Source organism: Rutilus rutilus (genome assembly GCF_951802725.1).
Source record: "Rutilus rutilus genome assembly, chromosome: 18".
Lineage (NCBI taxonomy): Eukaryota > Metazoa > Chordata > Actinopteri > Cypriniformes > Leuciscidae > Rutilus > Rutilus rutilus.
In genome coordinates, this window is record NC_140231.1 from 12,297,252 (window position 1) to 12,318,822 (window position 21,571).

At 36.5% G+C, this 21,571-nt stretch overlaps 1 protein-coding gene across 5 annotated transcripts in view; it reads left to right on the plus strand.

The window, feature by feature from the left end:
* ebf1b (EBF transcription factor 1b) overlaps positions 1-21,571 on the plus strand; it is a 130,994-nt gene that overhangs the window by 67,224 nt on the left and 42,199 nt on the right. For all 5 annotated transcript variants that reach the window (XM_084388064.1, XM_084388063.1, XM_084388065.1 and 2 more), the window contains exons 7-8: positions 17,014-17,095; positions 20,875-21,016. In XM_084388064.1, the coding sequence (XP_084244190.1) occupies positions 17,014-17,095; positions 20,875-21,016 (224 nt within the window). The remainder of the gene's footprint in view (positions 1-17,013; positions 17,096-20,874; positions 21,017-21,571) is intronic.

Here is a 21,571-nt window from a genome sequence, read left to right on the forward strand (position 1 = left end):
CTGTCAGATTGGCCCCTGCTGAAATTAATGAGGTGTAGACCACAGTAAGACTGGTCTATATTGTCAGCATTCATAGTCAATGTTCAAGACTTATTTTGCTATATCATATCCCGTCTTTTTTTTTTTTAAATCACTTTGTAGTAATTACGACATTAAAGATTTTGTGTGTGAATTCATGGATTACATTGGATTCACCTGGTTCTGAGCTGTAAATTAACTATAAAAACAGCAAACAAATTGCTGTTCTTATGTCACATTATAAATCACATTTTAAAACATTAAAATAGAAAACAGTTCTTTTACATATTAATAATAATTCACAATATTACACTTTCACTGTATTTTTGACCAAATAAATGCAGCCTTGGTGAGCATAAGAGACTTTCAAAAACTATATATATATATATATAATATATTTTTGATAAATATATAATATAAATATAATATATAATTGAATGAATATAAACATAATATGTAATTGATACTGTATTAAGTTGTGACTAGTTTGTAGTTTTTAAGAATTTCCCCAACACTGCAGAAATTAGCAGTTTTGGAATAATCTGCTATTCTGTAATGATTTTGATAAATTTTTAATAAAATCCTTACTGCAGTGTCAAGGCCCATCCACTTCCTGGTTGGCCCCATTAACGCAGCGGTTAACCGTTGCCGTGTCGGTCCAGCGGAGGTGAGCAGCGCGAACAGGGTAGAGTGCATTTGTTCTGAGAAATATTTAAAGATGGCAGGGCGTTACAGGACACGAGCGGTATTAGACGAGAAACATGCTGCCATGAATATTTCATGACACTGGGATGTTGTGAATAAATAAAAGATTGAACCTGAAATAGAAATGAACCAATGGCTAGGTGCTGAAGCCGCTCTTCTTGTCACTCGTCTGAGACTCCTTCTGTGAGATGATGCTGTCACACCACTAACGGTGTGATACACTCACCATTAAATCTGTCCTTTGGAACATGAACGTGGACACATAGATTCACTCCTTGCAGTTTTGAAATAACAGCTTTCAATGTAGACCATTTGTGAAAATGAAGCAGCAAAAATGGTTCGTGGTCACGATAACTTGTTATATAAAGATCACTTTCCATGTTCAATACTTTATTTTATGTATAACAGTGTGAACTGCAACTGCACTTGCTAGAAATTATGTCCCTGAAACTTATACTGATCAGTTGGAGACTTAGGCCCTGTTTACACCTGGTATTAAGATGCGTTTTGGTTGATCGGATCAAAAGTAGACAAGGGAGACTCATTCCAGTTTACACTGGGTGGTTTAATCCATCTTATCACATCTTAATACCAGGTGTAAACAGGGCCTTAGTTGGGAAAATGATATGCGTATATATGATGATCCAAACTTGATTGGATCGGTTCATTTCATGATCCCGCCAGCCATCTTTTCCCTGTCATTTCTAGCAATTAAAGTTAAAGGCATGAAACAAAACGTATACATTTTGGACACACCATTACAGAAGTTTTGAATCTTTTACAGTGGATCGCAAGGGATTGTTAGGGGGATCTGTGGGAATTTTGGAACACAGCTGTTTTCATCACTGATAATCATAAGAAATGTTTCTTGAGCAACATATCAGAATATTCGAATGGCTATGGCTAGTAAAGGCTGCTGAAAATGTAGCTTTGCCATCGCAGGAATGTTTTAAAATATATTAAAATAGAAATCAAGCGTAGCGTTCTGGCAGGTTCTAGCGTTAGCTGACTCTCAGCTGATCCACATCTACGTCTAGGAATTCAACGCCTATATAGCATCCATATAAGCTCCATTCAGTATCGTCAGCAGCTTTATCACGTTGCTCCTCCTCCATCCCCAGCTCCTCCTCTCGTCCAGTCAGGACTTGGCCCTCTTCGAATCAGACCGATTCTCTTGAATTATGTTGTACATTAAATTATCGAACATTAATGATATCTGCAATACATTTATGTTGGTTAGTTCTTGCCCAGAACAGAACCATACCGCCAATCCAAACTGTATGCTAATTGTCAATCATCTTTGACGATAGTGGTCCTGACAGAAACCAGTTATTTTGAATTGTACTGATAAATGATTAATATGTCTCCAATACCCAGTACAAATGCGTCTTCAAACGTGAACATATGCAGCTACCTTGTACATTAGGAATAAAATCCCTCGCATGTGGGATCACCATCCTTAGGAGTCCTTGCCATTTGTAAGTTTGAAAAGCCCTACAGATTTGACCCAGATTCATATCTGGCATTTTGACAGTTATTAATAATAATGCCATAATCAGACTACACCTTACCAGTGTCCACACCGAACTCTCTTAGTCTAGACTGAGAGTCTGTACTAGTCTCTGTATTATTGATGGCAGTTCAGGCTCCCCAGAGGTCTGCCATGGCTGTGCTGTTGGCACGAGACACAGAGCGCCATCTATCACCTTAAAGAGCCTGCAGGCATGACAAGAAAGACGGAAAGAAGGGAGTTTCACAACAGAAATCAGCCTTCGTAGTCCGGTTTGAGTTGTCATTGATGTATGATAGCATCGGTGCTATTCAGAGAAAGAGTGAATTTGTGGTTTTACAAGTTTACAAATTTTACCAGTACGCAAATGAATGACATCTGTTTGCCGTCACACTGATTATTATTCCAGGCCTTCCATGGGGTCATGACCCCTGACATCCGAGGTCAAAGCTGACCTCTCGCAATAACACGTGATCGCTTTAACTCTTCATTGTTTCCTGACTCAAATCGTAGGCAAAATGGAGATTAAAAAATAAATACAATTTGTTCACTTGTCACACTGGAAATCGAAGGTCAAGTTGCATTGCACAGTGTGCTTGTTTAGAAAAAAAAAGTGCATACTGTGCACACTACATAGTATATACTACAGAAAAGAAGTAAAAGTCTTATTTTACTATGTTGTTCAGAACAGTCACAATCAAAATGGTCCAATTTTTTCATTTTTGTGCTGCGGTCCGACTGACGGCACCAGTATCAGCTACCTGTGCTCGGTGGGTGTGAGTAACATTCAGCAGAACCCACCGATGGATGATGTCAGTGTGTGTGAGAGTTTGGCTGGAGTCTCTGTGTATTGTCGGACAAGACCTGGTGCAGATGTAGCTGCCTGGAGGCTGTGTAACGCTAGACCTGCCTGCTCTGGTGCCCGACTTGGGTTACACACACACACACACACACACACACTCAGTCATAACGTGGATCACTGGCTCTTGTAAAATCCCACGCTCCCCCGGCCGTCCTTCTCTCCATCCCAGATGGGGACAACTCCTTCATCCTGAACTAGTGTGTTTTCTTGCATATGTATTGCATCCTTAAAACAAGAAATATTTCTATGCAGAATATATTTTAAAGAAATAATTGATTTTTGAATATACAGGATATATTTAAAAATGAAATATAATAATTATATAAAAGAACATATTTAAGACATTTTATAATATATATCTTGAATTTAATTCTGGATTAAGGATGATAACTATAACGATAACCATAACTACAACTATAACGATGACGGCATGAAATTATATTGTTGGAATCACTTTCAGAACGTTTACTTTCAGCTGATGAATGATTAAAACACTTGGTGTGGACGCTAATATACACTTTATATTAAGTGTCCTTAACTACTATGTACTTACATAAAAAAAAAAAGTACAATGTTATTGTGTTCATATTGTATTGCAAAAGTTTGGGGTCGGTACGATTTTTTTATGCTTTTGAAAGAAGTCTCTTTTGCTCAGCAAGGCTGCATTCATTTGATCAAAAATACAGTAAAAACAGTGTGGTAGTGAAATATTGTTGCAATTTTAATGAACTCTTTCCTATTTGACTGTGATACATTTTTCTTCAGGATTCTTTGATGAATAGAGAGTTCAAAAGAACAGCATTTATTTCAAATAGAAATATTTTATAAATCTTACAATGAATGTCTTTACTGTCAATTTTGATTCATTTGATGCACCCTTAAAAATAAATTTAGCGGTAATGTATCTAAATGTATCCTGTTTAAATAATGCTTACAAATATTTCCTGGAAACAATCAGATGGATTAATTGCGACACATACATCATCACCCACTGAATTACACCCATCATGAGCTGTATCAGTAGCCGGCTACATTTCCTTGTGTTCGGAGGGGGTGAAGTGCATTCCTCAGCTCATTTTTGAGCAAGATAAATATGACACAAGCCATGACTTCCCCTGAAGTAAATACTGTAAATAATAAAAGACGCTTCCCTCACGGCCATTTACAATGAACTGCGCATGAGGGGGTAAAGAGAAGAGAATAAAATCATCAGACTTGTGTAGTGAAACACTGCTAACAAATTAGATTAACACAAAGAATGGAGATTTGCATAAGCCTTTTTATTTACCCAGGCTTTTGTTAGAATGTGTATTCATTATTTGGAGTTTTGCACTCATTTTAGTTACTTGTCATCATAGTAATTTTGGGTCAACAACAAATTAAGGCATTTCATTGGTAAAAAAACATAATAACAATTGCCCATTAATGGCTTTTTGGCTGAATTTGGTCTATTAGAACCTTGAATCTGATCCAACCCTTTTTTGGGCCTCTTTCCTGAAAACACACAACTCTAGATCTGGTTTATTGCATAATAATGATTATTCATTGGCCGTATTTAAGACTGGGGCTATAGCTGTGTCTGAGTGTGGGAAACTGACCTTTATATTTTTGGGAACGTGGACAAAGTTTTGGACGTTTGGAATCCAATCGCACTTAAAACGAACCATAAAAATTGCAACTGTTCCCTGTCTTTTTTTTTTTTCACTTAAACTTTTTATCTGCCGGTACCCTCCTTCATGAAATATTCTTTATTTAGCCACCGGAATATAATCCTCAGCTGTGCTGATCATATCCCACGTCTCTCAGAGCCACTTCTCAATGTGACCCATCCTCAGTAATTAAACCAGACACAAATAAGAAGGTGATGGCATCTCTGCTATAATGCAACTCTTTCCCAGGATTCTGCGAGATAATCAGGAGATTTTCCCTGTCTATTATCCTCCCTAATCTCCATCCACTAATTAACTAGCGCTCTTGGAGCTAGATGGGCAAATCCAACCGTAGTTCAACAGCGAGCAGATGTTCAGAGCGGAGAGAGAGTGAACCTGAAAAGTCCACACACAAGAGATGGAGCCAAAGGAGGGATTTTGTGAGGGGAAGTAGTAAGCAGCTAATGCCAATCAAAGCACTTGTTAGGAGATTTTGTTAACATGATTAGAATCAGACCGGAGTCTGTTTCAAAGATTTACTAGGAGTTTGACTTAGTAAGTTGATCCCAAAGCCAAATTAAACATAAAACACAATACACATACAAAATGCAAAGCGTGGATTTATAGAGTGTGTTCTGAAATGTATTCATCTTGTAAAGTATGTGTGTTTTCTCCTACTTTAGCTTACATGGGTGCTGCTCAAACACACCTGGATTCATTTAACACCTGGGTACTAGCTTGGCGCAATACAACAAGTTTCTAGCGTGAAGTGGTTTCTGTCCTCACTGAAGGTGGAATGTTGTTAAGCAACAAAATCACATCAGCCAATATAAACATATTTGATGTTTGGGCGACAATTTGAAAAAATGAATTGCCGTAATTGTGGGATGACTCTGAAATCAATAAAGTTTTTGAACCAATGTGAGCGGAATGGGAATTGATTAATGTGAATTTCACTGTGAATGAAGCTACCAGCTCAATATGATAAAAATGAAGTGATCGTCAGAATTTGGGTTAGGCATAGGTTAGAATTAATTTTCAAGTAATCACGATCTCCATTTGATAATGATATTTTACTCTTTGTGAGAGCGTTCAGTGCGACTCAGTGGTGACGTGTCACTGGTAGTTTTAATAAGAATATTTGATTTTGTACTGCATACAGCGTCACATGTGATTCACAAAATAACTAGCCGATGCTTTTTAGTGAATCACAAACATACGGCACAACCAGAGTAGTCCGATTCACAAACAAATTAATATTAAAGGGATAGTTCACTTTGAAATTAATTTTTGATATGTTTTAGCTTACCTCAAGGGCATCCAAGATGTAGGTGTCTTTGTTTCCGCAGTAGTTTCAATTTTGATATTTTTAGGTCAAACCGTTCTTGTCTGTCAGTCATATAATGCAGGTCTATGGTCACTGTCTCAAAACACAAGCACAGAGTCCAAATTAAAACAATTCCCCACGTCCAAATGAAACAATTCCCCATCATAAGTACACATTGATGGCCTAAGACACGAAACGAGCGGTTTGTGTGGGAAAACGAACAGTATTTATATCGTTGTTATCTCTTGTAAACAGCACACATCCAAATGATCTGACGGCGCGGGCGGGTATAGATATATACATAGATGTTGCCTTGGCTACGGTTTCGTTCCAATGAACTGCAGTAGCGAAGGCGACATCTAGTGTATACATCTATACCCGCCAGCGGGCGGGTATAGATATATACACTAGATGTCGCTTGGCTACGGTTTCGTTCCAATGAACTGCAGTAGCCAAGGCGACATCTATGTATATATCTATACCCGCCCGCGCCGTCAGTTCATTTGGACGTGTGCTGTTTTCAAGAGATAACAACGATATAAATACTGTTCGTTTTCTCACACAAACCGCTAGTTTCGTGTCTTAGGCCATCAATGTGTACTTATGATGGGGAATTGTTTCATTTGGACGATGGGGAATTGTTTTAATTTGGACTCTGTGCTTGTGTTTTGAGACAGTGACCATCGACATGCATTATATGACTGACAGACAAGAACGGTTTGACCTAAAAATATCAAAATTGAAACTACTGCGGAAACAAAGACACCTACATCTTGGATGCCCTTGAGGTAAGCTAAAACATATCAAAAATTAATTTCAAAGTGAACTATCCCTTTAATGAATGCTTTTAAAAGGGTCATATAATGCAATTTTTGTACAAGCTAATATGATTCTTTAGGGTCTAAATTAAAAGTTTGTAATATACTTTAATTAAAAATTCTCATTAGTATTGTAAGAAAACACTCATTTTACCCGGTCAAAAACAGCTCTGTTTTCAGCACGCCGTTTAAGTGCATGTGTCTTTAAATTATAATGAGCTTTGCTCACCCCGCCCCTCTGTTCTGTGCGTACACCGTACCATAACAACACAATAACCATAACGCGTTGTTCATTATAAACGTGGGATTATGAATTATATTGAGAACGCCGTACATAGAAAACATGCTGTAATGTACCCTGAGTGTAAACAGCCGCATTCGTCGTGAAGCGTGCAAAGATTAATATAAATATTAATATAAAGGTTAATAAAACGTTACACTCACTTCTTCTGGAGGTGCAGCAGGAACACGAATAGTTGGTACCGATGCTTTTTTCAGGAGCAGCTTCTTAGCAAAACCAGCTTTATACTGACCTTGTTTGTAAAGCAGTCTGGTGTGTGAAATGATTCGCGCAAACATGAAAGCATTGACATTGATCGTGGGGAATATTCCCTTTGAAAACAAACTCAGCCACTGCGTCTTCAGCGGTTTGGATTTAGGAACATCAAAATGACTGCTGTGTTCCTTATTACACCCAAGAACAGAACACCACAATCGCTTAGACGCCATTCTGCTCATAGACAGTGCTCCAGCGTATCAACAATGACCGCCGGTCCACGCCAACTATGATTGACAGCTCACTCACGAGCGAGGGCGGGTCTGTGTTAACGCTGCTGTCAATCAACAATCGTGGGAGGGGTGTCGATTTTTTGCCGTCACAAAATCGAACGGCTTGATTTGAGATGGGGGAAAACATATAAGAAGATAAAAAAAAAAAACACTGGATGGATTTTTATCATTTTATGATGGTTGTGTACAGGCACTGCCAACACACATTTCAGTACAATCAACTTGTAAAAGTGCATGTACCTTTATATGACCCCTTTAATGAATCATTCAAAAATGTTCTGGTTTGGAGTTTCCGTTTGAATCAGTCTGATGGATTTGGACTCACGCAATGAAGTCGCATGATGTCACTTTCAGAAATATGATGTCATATACAGTATATATATATATATATATACATAACATTTCTGAAAGTGACATCATATGACTTAAACATTTATGTAATGTACCAAGTAAAAAAAAAAAAAAAAAAATATATATATATATATATATATAGATGTTACCCAGTCCCATGCAGTTTTCCTGATTTGGAAACTCAGATCAACATGGAAGACATTTTATTTATTTTTGGACACAGTGTAAGACCTGAGCAATTTCATACCTTTTTTTTTTTCTCAGCTGAAAGACTCTCACACATGGCAGCACTAGTAGTCTACCTTCTCTTCTCTGGCAAATCAAACCCCTGCCAAATCAGATCAGATAGACCATGAATGAGGTCATCATCTGGAGACGGCTGACCAGGCGGAGCGAGAAACCGTCTTGTTGTCTTTTTATTTGTCTCTGCTGAAGACAGGATAAGACAGGTGGAAGAATGTGGACGTAGTGGCTGTCAGTATGAGTTCTCAGTGCCTCGACTTCACTCTGCTGTTTATAAATTATTTGTGGAGCCAGCGATGACAAAAGAGTATGTGTCTCATCAGACGCCACCTCCAGCTCTTTTGATATTTGCGAGAAGAATGACGTGGGAACATCCATATTCAGGGTGTTATGTGTATCCGGCAAGCATTTGTACAGCTGTACACACACATCTATGCCTTTGATATGTGGAGAGAGACATTTGATAGCCCATTTCTGGTTGAGATGGGAAAGTGCCTCTCAGCGTTGTGTAAGCTGTCTGCTGACACGTGCAGAAAATCGTTCACATGCCTGAAGCGCAGAGTTGGTTAGCTGTCTTGTGTTATAGACTGTGCGAGATTGTCCCTGTGTACACTGCAGAAACTTGTTTCAAATCTGTAATGATGGCTGGATGTGCCATAACAAGGTACAATGTTTTACGTTCCATTTGAGACAAATTTCCTCGCTCCATGTGGAGACGCACAGAAAACCCAAGTGCAGTTTATTGGTATCAGTGATGAAAATGAAATGAAAACCTTTTTCAAATGATGAAAACAAAAGTAAGATTCAACTTGGGAAACATGCATAACTTTAAATGGTAAACATGACAGGGGAAAAAATCACGGAAGCTCACGGAAATGGTCCGATAAACAACATTCAGCACATGGCAAATGCTCAGAAGTATTATTTCATATTTATATTTTCTTTTATATTATCGTTATTAGATATAGTCTACAACTTATGCTTTGTATTTTACCATATTTCTCATGCTGTCGCAGAGAATGATGGGAAATGCAGTTTTTCCATACATGCCTATCATCTTATTAACAGGCAATGAGAAACATTCACAGTTAACAAAATGCCTATAAACTTACTTAAACTTCTTATTATCAACATCCGTTTGCTTTTGTCATGATTGTTTAAAGATCCCATGAAATCAAAATTGAGTTTTATTCCTAAACATTGACAAAATAAACAACATTTTATAATTAAATTATATTGATGACTCATGTTGCACTTGTGGGCGTGTCCTATTTTCTGGTCCAATCAAATGCTTGCTTGAATGAGAATACCCCTCCCACTAATTCCATGATGACTCATGGCCGTGACCTAAAATGAAGCCTGTTGGCTATTTTGGCTTTAAATTTCCTGTCACTATCTTCCTCCCCGACTTCCTGTTTCAACAGGAAATGTATCAACACAAGAAAGAAAGTCATTTTAACATGACTTAAAGACAGAAAAGTAGACAAGAGGGCTGTATGTACAAAAATGCTAATGGAATCACAAGGGAAAAGGAAAGCAGAAGAAAGGAAACCAGAGACTTTCAAAATAAGAGACTAAATAGATTCCAAATGAAAGACTGGAACATGAGACAAGAAGACAGAACAAAAATCAACACAACCATTAGCCGAACAAACTCTCTCACTCTCTGTTCGCTTCATTCTGTTTTCCCTCGTCTCTTGCCCTGGTCTAACCCACCACTCAATTCACCTCCCCAGAGAAGACAAACAGACAAAGAAGAGGAGGTATAAAGCCAGTGTTTGTGTGCAAGAAAACAAAAGTAGTAAATCTGCCAGCCCCCAAGGTACGGGACCCTCCCAGCCCTGCTAACCGTTAATCAGCCCTGCCTCTCTGAGTGTGTGTGTGTGTGTGTGTGTGTGTGCGCGTGTGTGTTAGCTGGGCTAATGATTTCCCAGCTAGACCACCACACCAGCCCCCCCACGAACCCCCGAGCAAGCCCCCAAAATCAATCTTGCTCTCATGAATTATTGAGTTGTTTGCCTTCAGCCTTTTACAATAGACACTAAAGGAGACCTGTCTCACTCTTTTCCTTTCTCTCTCAGACTATTTTTGCTGTCTCTTTTCTCTGTTTCCATCATTGGGTTGGTTTGTTGGGGACTCTGTCAAAGAGGTTTCCAGAGGTCAGGTCATCTTTCTTGCCTGGTGAAACTGTGGAGTGTGTGTGCTTTTGACTGAAGAGTCAATTTCCTTTTCAGTCAATGCAAAGTGCTGCCTGTAATAAGGATGTCAAAACCAGAACTTTAAGGAACACTACCAGTCTCTATACTATAGTTTCCATTTGTAAATGGAATGTGTGAGGCTTCCGGTGTCATCCGCCTTAATTATTTTTAGCTGTACAAAACAGCTCGTTATGCTGCTTGATATTGCAAAATGGTGTTTCTTACGATATTATTTTAATGTATACAGTTTACTGAACTTTGTGATTCTTGTAGTTATTTACCTATAGCTGCTAATGAATCGGAAGTCTTGCACATTCACAGAAAATAGATTGAAAATAAGGTGGATGGTAGTGAGTACCAACGTTTGTATCATTTAAAGTGTAATTTGTTACTATTTATATTAATATGATTTATAGTATTTATAGTAAATAAAAGTTATGCAATTCATGAAGTACTGTAATTGAAATAATATATCCACGTTTTGCATTAAATTACAAACCATCAACATATTAATTCTTAATCTACTTTATGTTTCTAGTTCAAGCAGTTATATTAGCTCCAAAGAAAAGATAGTTGAACTTTGCATTCCAACAAGATGCCTTGTTATAGAATAACAGTGCCTACAACACAGAATATAAGCATGAATATGATCCAGGTGAACCAGTCATCAACTTGATTTCCATATCTCCAGGGACCTCTCGGTTTGATTGACAGCTCTCTGTTCCCACACTGGGGTGAGCAATTACCAGTCCTGCATATTAAGAGTTGCTTGTGTAAAATGATGCTCCCGCGTGATTTTCTCCTTCTGTGTAGTTTATGGGATCGGTGTTGTATTTATGCATATTTGAAACTGAGAGAGAGAAATTTCATCTAAAAACATAATAGCACGAGTTAGCAGTGAGTCAATCCATAGCAGTGATTTAATCATGGCATGACATCATCGTTTGAGTGACATCACATCTGGTAATTGTGTCGCACCCTTTCTGAGTCAGAGAACTGGCATTTAAAGGAATAGTTCATCCCAAAATGAAATCATCCTCATGTAGTTCTAAACCCATTTGACTTTCTTTCTTCTGTGAAATACATGAGGAAACATTACGAGAAATGTTTACGCTGCTTTATCTCATCGAAAGCATACAGTGGCTGGGGCTGTCATAAAAGCACCCCAAAAAGCATATATTAAAATATGGTTGGTCAAAATGTATCACACCAGGTTTGACATCATTGACAAATGAGAACCAATAATATTTGATGTAAATGACGCCAGATTTGGTGCAACACATCTTGATAAACTATATTGTATGTGAGCGAGGATGAGATTTAAGAGCTATGTCATATGGGTTTAGAGAAAATTATGAAAATGTTCATTTTTTGGTGAACTAAGCTTTAACATTAAAAGTGAGAAACTTCTCTAGTACTTTATGATGTGTTTAATATGAGATTTAGTAACAAACAAGTGGCTTAACTTGTTTTGGCTCAAATATAAAGTATGGGATCATATGGGTACGCTGTTCTGAATTCACATTAACCCCAAAAAATGTTAAATAAAACATAACCACTCATAATTTTTTTGGATTACACAAACACACACACAAGAATATGCCTAGTATTTCTCTTGGCATGGTAGTATTGACACTGTTGCCACAGTGGTATCATGTGACTGCTGCTGTCAGCATTGAGTTCTCACCACTACATCAGGAGCCAATTCTGCAGTATTCAACTAAATTATTGATCTGTCATGTTTAAGTATATTTTTCATGTTTGATTACAATTAGCATGTCCTTTATGTACGTAGTCCAGTGCTGTAAAATCAAATGGTGTGTGTAAATGCTCAGAAACTTATATTTGCACTTAGTGCATGTTATAACTGCTTTATTAATATGTTATAAATGTGTAATAACACAACTCAAAATCTCTTTGTAGGGATTTGGGCAATAGCTAATGCTATCATTTAAATCATGCAGAAGAGAATAGTTTGAGAGGCTAAGAGAGATAGAGACCAAGCAAGCGAGTGCAAAGAGAGAGACCCAAAAAATACAAAGAAAGTGGATAGGGAAGACCCCCCTTTCTCAATCTCTCTCTCTCTCTCTCTCTCTCTCTCTCTCTCTCTCTCTCTCTCTTTCTGATTCACTTGGAAGTGTGCGTTAGCCCTCATAAAATATTAATGTTGGTTGTGCTCAGAGCCATAATTGCCATCTCAGCCCGTGAATAATTTATGCTGCTGTGCTGTTCACATGGGCTCATTTACTCTTGGTGTGGCTCGCACCATACAGAAATATGGCACGGCAACTATGGGACTACTTTCCATTTACTAACCAAATTAGATTACCTCACTCAAAACCTCTCCCTCTTCCTCTTTCATCATGATATCAGTCCTCCTGAATTTAAGGAAATGCAAAAACCTGCTTCTTCACCGCCAACTAACTTTTAATCGAGTTTAAGCAGGCGCTATATGCGTTAAAATATAGTGCTGTGAGTATTTAAATTATACCATTGAGATTATTTTCAGCATATTCTCCCTCTCTGTGAATTTTTCCTAATTATTGGTATATTATTCACAAAACTAACGTTGCTCTATGTTTAAAAAGCGAAGTTTGAATTTAGTTTACATTTATTGATTTATTGATCATGGCAGCTGCAGTTGATCAAATAGTTCTCAAATGATCGAGAAGAGTGTTATATAATATAATATAATATAATATAATATAATATAATATAATATAATATAATATAATATAATATAATATAATATAATATAATATAATATAATATAATAGTTTTCTACAGAAGACAAATAAAATATGGATTGGATTGATATTGATTTTGACTAAGGGAATTCATGGCTTAGTTTGCTTTTTTGCACCTTTTATGTTTTGCGCTATTTAAAAAGAGAAGTTTGAATTTAGTTTGAGAGATACATAACTTTATTGATCTACTGATCATGACACATGCACTGTAAAAACGTGCAGTTGTTGCTATGAGGAGGTATTTCTGCCTGATTCTACCTACAAATTCTAATTTCGTTGTTATAACTTACTTCAATCAGTTTTATGTAACATAAAACAAGGAAATTCCTTAATTGAGTTACATTGACCCAACATACAATTTCCAATAAAGCTCAGGATGGGCACATTCGACACACACGCACCAGCTCCTTGCTGATCGGTGAATTTTGCTTCAGTCAGAAATTGTGATTTGTGATTAATAAACACATTAAGTTGCATCAAAGTGAAAATCGCAATTGACAGCGCTACTCTTCAGCACAATGGTAACCACAACATCCAACAACAGAAACTCCTGAATGTTCAACATAACATTATTCTTTAACATAAACATACCAATGTCTTTCCCTTTACTGAAAAACACATAAAATAACACTTAATCCCTAAATGTACTCATCTAATGCAGTCCCTTGCAAAGCATGCTGGGAACTACTGATCCACTGCCCAGGGCTGCATTTCTCATAATATAATATAATATAATATAATATAATATAATATAATATAATATAATATAATATAATATAATATAATATAATATAATATAATATTATTATATTATATTATATTATATTATATTATATTATATTATATTATATTATATTATATTATATTATATCATCTAAATATATATAATAATCTTCTTTTCCTAGTAGATACATGCAATGCAGATTGTATCGGAAATGTTTTTTGAGTAAATTAAATTAAATAATTAAATAAAAATTATTTTTTGTGTGGGAGATTTTGTTCATGTTGTGAAGTTGACTGAACTAACCTTGCCTTAATGCCAATTATTTGATTTAAAAAAAAAATAATAAAAATAAAAAATAACCATACTAATCACAGAATATGTATAAGTCAATGTATTGATTAATTTAAGAGATCCAGGCACCAGAATGTGCGTGGCCTGCTAATGTACGAAAAAGACCTTGAATAAAAACTCCTTCATTCGCATCCACTCTTTTTTTTTTTTTTTTTACTCCATTCTGCTCTAAGGACATTTGTTTTATTTGGTGTGTCCTCCTGTTTTTCTCATGGATTCATCAGTGGTGATGTATTGTGATCTGCAGTGTTATAGAGGGGTCACAGGTGTCTCACTGTTAGCTCGTGTAAGTAAGTACGGCTCCACACTCAACCCCTCTAGTAATTGGCCTTCATTGGAGTGCTCTTAACTGAAGAAGACAGCAAGGTCCTTTCAATTATAGAACCGTCGGGTGACTGCGAGTGTGTGTTCATGAGATGATCCACATACACCTCAGTGCTCTTCGCTTTATATCTGGTCTTGTCGTGCCACGTTAGGTCAAAAGTATTAAGCAGACTCCTGATATTAACCTGACACTTTTAAAGGCACATATCAAAATGGATATACACACACAAACGAACATCTACAGTAACATTTAATGAAAGAATGCCATTGTATTAGAAAGCAAAATATGAAACCATAGTGGCATCTGCAAACAAATCCTCGAGATTTTCTCAGAACCAACTTAATTTAATTAATTCACAAATTGTGCATTCGCCTTGACAATTTCCATTGATTTAAATCGTATAATATTAGAATGTTTTTATGCTAACTGTGCAACTTTAATAAGCATAGAAAATCACAACACACACAATTATTATAAAAATAATTAAAGGCTATACACCTCAGGTGAATAGGGGAACTTTTTTTTTTTTTTTTTTACATGTTATGTATAACTTTTCAAATGTGGTATTGTCTGGAATATGCAATCATTTGCACACATTTCCATAACAGAAATCTGAACTTCGGATTAAGCCAGGTTAACAATTAAAAGTGTATTTTCTTTCCAAACAACATGTTATTAAAAAGCCAAACATCCCAACATCTTTGAATGAATTATGAGTATATATTTCACAGTGCATTCTGGGATGAATATGAGGAATCTTAGGAGGCAGCATAATTAAGTTACCAACCTTTTGGAACAGCCTTTGTGTTGCGATGAGGCTTTTGGAACAGAGCAATCGTGGGTCTGTTTGAAACAGAGAGTGAACAAGTTATAGAAAGAATAGCTGATTCATTATATAACATTCAGTGTCATATTGACAAAGGAGACAGACAGAATTGCAAACAAAGAGGCTAGAGAGAGAAATACACGAGGACAAAAAGGTCCTGACAGACGGGTGTGTGCCATGGCATTATCCAGTTAGACACACACACTGTTTCTGTGCCAGTCAGAGCAGCTGGTATTGTGCTGTTTTAGCTCTAAAGCCAGTCTGTGAGTGAAGGGTTTGTGATAGTGCCCGTGAATGTGCCCGCTTTCTTCTTACCATGATTATGAGAGAGACAGACATATTTTTTTTTCTGTTTGGATGCGTGCGTGTCTTTGAATCGGCGATCTGTTTTCAGGAGCGCGACAGATGGACGCTCCACATTTCTGCACACTGCCTGTTGCTGTGTGTGTGTCTGTGCATGTGTTTGTGCTACTGAACTTTTAGGATGTGTAAAAACTCATATACACACACACACACACACACACACACAAAAAAGTGATCTGGTGGTTCTTAAGTATTTTTTTATGAAGAACCTTTTGGTAATGTTGTTTAGACATTGATGGCATGTGGTGTAACCATGAATTAAGAAGTAAGAACATATTTCCTTTACACCTTCAATATATTCATTAATGTTTTTAAATATATATAGAGAGAGATAAATAGATAGATAGAAAGATAGATATAGTTTATTAATTTATGTATTCACAAATATAATGAATTACTCATTTAAAAATACCATGTTTTTAAGGAGTCGCACCAAACTATATAACCTAAACTAACGTTGCCTTGTCCTAAAAAGGTCAGATTATCTATATTTTAAAAGACACAGTCATGAGGGTCTTCAGGGATCCTCTCTTAGATATCATTTTCTGTGTCATGTTCTGCATGTTGTTTGCACCACATGACGGTTTATAATGTTTTATATATATATATATATATATATATATAAATCCTGTTAAATAATAATAAAAGATGATGTCAAACTACTTGCCCAAAAAGATTCAGAAATTAACAACAAACTGATCATGAAAGATATGAATTGTATTTTGAAATAAAACATAAAAATGAACATCACATCATTCATCAAAATAGTTGTTTTTTGGTATTTTACCCAGTCTCTGTGAAGTTTATGGTAATCTATATCTAAAAGTTCACAAAATACACTATTCACTATGGAAGCGACAAGGACTTTCCCATGACTAGTTCCTGTTTCAACAAGAAATACATCAACATATAAGAAAATTGCACTCATCAAATTATCCAATGGGATCTTTAAAGCACCAGTACATAGATGTTTTCTTAAGAACTAGAGTCAAAGGATCTTTGTGGAACTTACAAAGGTTCCCCTGTGGCATCAGGAGATTGAATTGGATCTGCCTAATTTCACTGTCAGAGGTTTGGTAAACTGGAGAACTGGTCAACTGGCCCATTTATGGCGTTTAAATGTTTTTCTATTCTGTATTAGTTTTTCAGAACATTCAATGGATTCCTTCAGTCCACCGCTAACCAATAATTTCTGTTCTTTTTGTAGGTTTTTTCTCAAGTTTTTCCTGAAATGCAATCAGAACTGCCTGAAGAATGCAGGAAATCCACGGGACATGCGGCGCTTTCAGGTAAACCGTTTATCTTTGAATCTTTTCATTCATTAGTCTGTTAATTCTGCACACTTTACAACTACCCATCCTTCAAACTCACTATTTCCAAACCTCATGACCTGTTTTTGCCGATCTGGTCTGGTTCTGTTTTATAGTGTTTTTGCGTATCTTTTGATCAGTGTAAATAATTTAGAATATTTGCACCTACATTTTTTTTTTTTTTATGTTTAATTATAGTTTGTATTCCTTTTTCTGCTTGTAGTTTTAAACTCTTCAGCATTTGATTGTGTTAAAAATCTGGCTCCGAGCCTGTAAACACACTCTGCATAATTGCACAACAGTGTCACTCACGCAGTGCGCGTGTGTTTGAGTGTGAGACATTGAGTAAATAACCTATCACTGCTTTGCAAGAAACACAAGACCTTGAGCTCCAGTCGTTCATTGGAATGTGACCCTTGCTGCTTTCACAAGCACTCTCACACACACTCTTGCTACTGCCTGTTAATTAGGATTTCCACACCGTTCCTAACCACATCAGATGACAAGAATCTGAAACACAAAAAAAAAAAAAAAAAATTATTATCCTGGTGATGTAACCAAGCCCATGTGGGTGGGGAAAACACATGTATTGACCAATAATATCAAAGACAAACTAATCAAAGCCTATTGGATTAAATAAACCCCCACTCTACATTATTTCCCACTGAATAGTCTTCTCCTCCTGAAAATGTGTCACATTTTTTTAATTGCAGTGTTGTGGTTGCATTTAATGACGTTTGTTTAAAACTCATTTTTCCTTTTTCACTTTTTCCGTTTTTCCTAATATATAAATGCTCATAGTTGCCTCATTCATTTACTTTTTATACACTTTATGTTATGAGAATGTAAAAAGAATAGCATTGTTATGTAAGCTCTGTTTTTGTGTAATATATTCTAATATCAATATTATACAAAATGCAAGGACTGACTTCTTGAGCTTCATTGCTTTTTATCTGGATTTGAAAATTTATCAACACTGTAAAAAAAAGTTGCTGCCTTAAATTTTTAAGTACAATCAACTTGGATGTTGAAGTCATTTCAACTTAAAAAAATTGCATTAAACTGACTTGAAATTAGTTGAATCTTTTATAACTTACAAGTTGAAGCAATGTGATGAGTTAAAGCAAAAACATATGTTTTCATAACTTATTGATCACATCATTTTTACAGTGTATATTTATCTTATAATAATTTGAGTGGAAGTTAAGTATGAGAGAATTTCAATGTCAGTGAAATGAAGTCAATGTAAAAAAATATATTTTCATGGTTTGTTACCACAACATTTTTTTATTTTGTCAAGTCAACTTAGATCATTTATGTGGTTCAGATAACAGAATATTTTGAGTTTCTGTTGATTAAACCTATCTCCTTCATTGTATTAACTCTTTTTTATTATTATTTCAATCAACTTAAAATTTTAAGGCAACCAGGTTACTTTACTTTTTTAAGTTAAACCAACAATAATGTTTTACAGTGTAATTGTCATCATTATTCAAGTGGTGATTATTGAGCTGGTTTTATTGAGCTGCCTTACAGTACAAATTCTGCTTCCAAAATATCAGCCTGTCCTGGATCAGTATTCAGTGTTGATGTAAGATATTATCTCAGCAGCTGTCTGTATAGTTCTGTCTATAAACGAATCATCAGCACCATATGAGCAAACTCACAGTGATTGTGTAATTAGCAGCAGAACGCAGTCATATTTTTGTCACAGCAAGCGTGCAAGAATGCAGGAGAGAGACTTTCCATCACACACACAGTGTGATGTAGTGCTGCGCAGGTTTTTTTATTTTATTTTTTACTCCAAAATAGAAACAAATGAGACACATACTGACATACAGTATGGGAATAGAGATGTAAATGTAATGTGTTTTGCGTAGCTCAAGTGGATTGGGCAGTATTGGAAGTGAGAAATAAATATACTCATATTGAATTATCTTCTGCAATTTTAGAGGAGAAACGTGATTACTAAGGTACATTTCTCAGGAGAAAAATCTGAGAAGCAGGAGAATTAATAAAGAAATCACCAGTTGAAAATGTCAGTCTCATTGCTCTCTAGGAGCAACAATCGAGATATAAAAGGGAATCAAATCCCTATAAACATCAAGCTCTGTGAGCATTAAAATAGAGAGATAGTGAGCGATAAAGACGGAGAGAGAGAGAGAGAGAGAGAGAGAGAGAGAGAGAGAGAGAGAGAGAGAGAGAGAGAGAGAGAGAGAGAGAGAGAGAGAGAGAGAGAGAGAGAGAATAAAACGAGAGTGTATGATTAGCCACATCCCTCAGAGACTTCCAAGTTCTTTCTTTTCTGAAGAGGCAGAATTTCCACTCAAAGCTCAACAGCAATTGAAATAAGAGGCTCTATGTGGGGTACCAGGGGTCCTCTGTGGCTTAAGAGGGCCCGTTTGTGCCAATCATCACAGCAACCTCAAACACTTATTACCTTCTTGCCATTGTCTCAGGGCGCTCAAGGGCTGCCCGCTTTTTAATTGAATTAATCCGAGCCAACCTCTATCAGCAATCAATCAGAGAGAGCAGAGCATTGTGGGATAGGCAGAGAGGTGTGTTTGTATGCGGTGTTAATTAGTGTACAGCATAGAAATTATTAGAGACTACGAGTGCTTTAATCGAGGCGCCGCTTCAGTTTCGGTTGATGCCGCTAGTGGTGCAGAAATTACATACTTACATACTTTCATACGCATGCAGAAATTATATATGAACCATAAGTCTGTATAATGTTCTGCTGCTGAAATATTGCTTATTTGTAATGTAACACGGTTGCTAGGGTACTCTAAATGGTTGCTAGGAATAAACTAATTAGGGTTAAACTAATAGACTGCATGTCTGCCCAAATCAAAAGAGCCAAACTCACATGTCTCTATGATGTTCTGATTCATTTATATTCCTCTCATCTATTTTTCAATGGACGTCTATGGGGGATGGTTGCTATGGTGATGTAACTGGTTGCTAGGGTGTGGCTAAAAAAGATTTTAGGTCATTACTATTGGCTGCTTGATAAGTCAAATGAGTGAGAGAGAATGGGTTCACACCAAGGACGATAACTATAAAGATAACGAAAAATTCGTTAAAAATTGTTCTCAATATTAAAGAATAGCAGAGTTTACACCACAGCTATAATGATAACGGCACAGAGAAATGATATCGTTGGAATCACTTTCATAACGATTTTATCCAGCTGATAAAAAAAAAAACATTGACAGCCAATCAGAATCCATCCTGCTGTAACAAGCTCGAGCATTTAAGGTGGCAGACAAGCACACGCTTAGAATAAACAGAGCGATATCATCTGCTGGTGTGGATGCTAATATAGTTATCTTTATAGTTGTCGTTCTTGTTGTGAACGGGCCTTTAGGCCCTGCGTTTGTGTGTGAAAGTGGCAGTTGAGATTCAAATTTACAAACATTCCGTCAATGTAAGTCTTTGTGATTTTTTGGCCCACTTTTTTGTCCCCTGTGTGAACATCATTAGTCCGATCGCTTAGAAAAGATAAAGCAAACCTCTGCTCAATGAGCTGGTTGATTTGACACCTCATTCATGGGTCTATGACAAATGATGCGGGACGAGTAGCGCGCCAAAGTTTTGTCTAGAAGACGAATAAGTATGACGAATAACAATAGGCAAGCACCACTAATTACAAAGAAACAGCAAGTTACAGATTGAATTAAATGTGTAAAACATACTCTAGTATTTACAACTAAGATTATTTTAGTGCATTTAAGCCCTGTGCCCTTTCTTTACAGGTGGTTGTGTCAACAACAGTGAGCGTAGAAGGACACGTTCTGGCTGTTTCAGACAACATGTTTGTGCACAACAACTCCAAACATGGCAGAAGAGCTCGGCGACTGGACCCGTCAGAGGGAACGCAATCGTATCTAGAGCACGGTGAGTTACTGCGGATTTAACATCGACAGTTTAGCAGATTCCATAACACTTTATTTTACAGTGTCCCCGTTACACGTTACATTAGATACTGTAGTAATAACTATAAATTATGCATAATTACATGCAACTAACCCTAAACCAAACCCCAATCCTAACCCTATAGTAAGTACATGTAGTTAATTATTACTACACAGTACTTAAATGAACAATTACACTGTAGCACGGACACCTTAAAAGTGTAACTGTATATTATTATTTATTTAAATGAATGAGTTAATTCTGAAAGTTTTTCTGCCTTTCTGCCTCTTTATTCCATCCCAATTGGTTTGCAACAGAAAAAAATTAAGAAATAGTGTCAGAGAGAGTAAGATGAGGTTGGCTTGTGTGTGAACAGGGACCCTGACAGATCATGTACATTCAGACTTTATTATCCTGTGTTGAAATATGCAGTAAGTCTCTGCAAGCCACACACACAAGACTACATTTTATTAATAGTGGGTTGATACAAAACTCCATCCAGTATGTGTGAATGAGTTGGTGAGAGATAACGCTTTC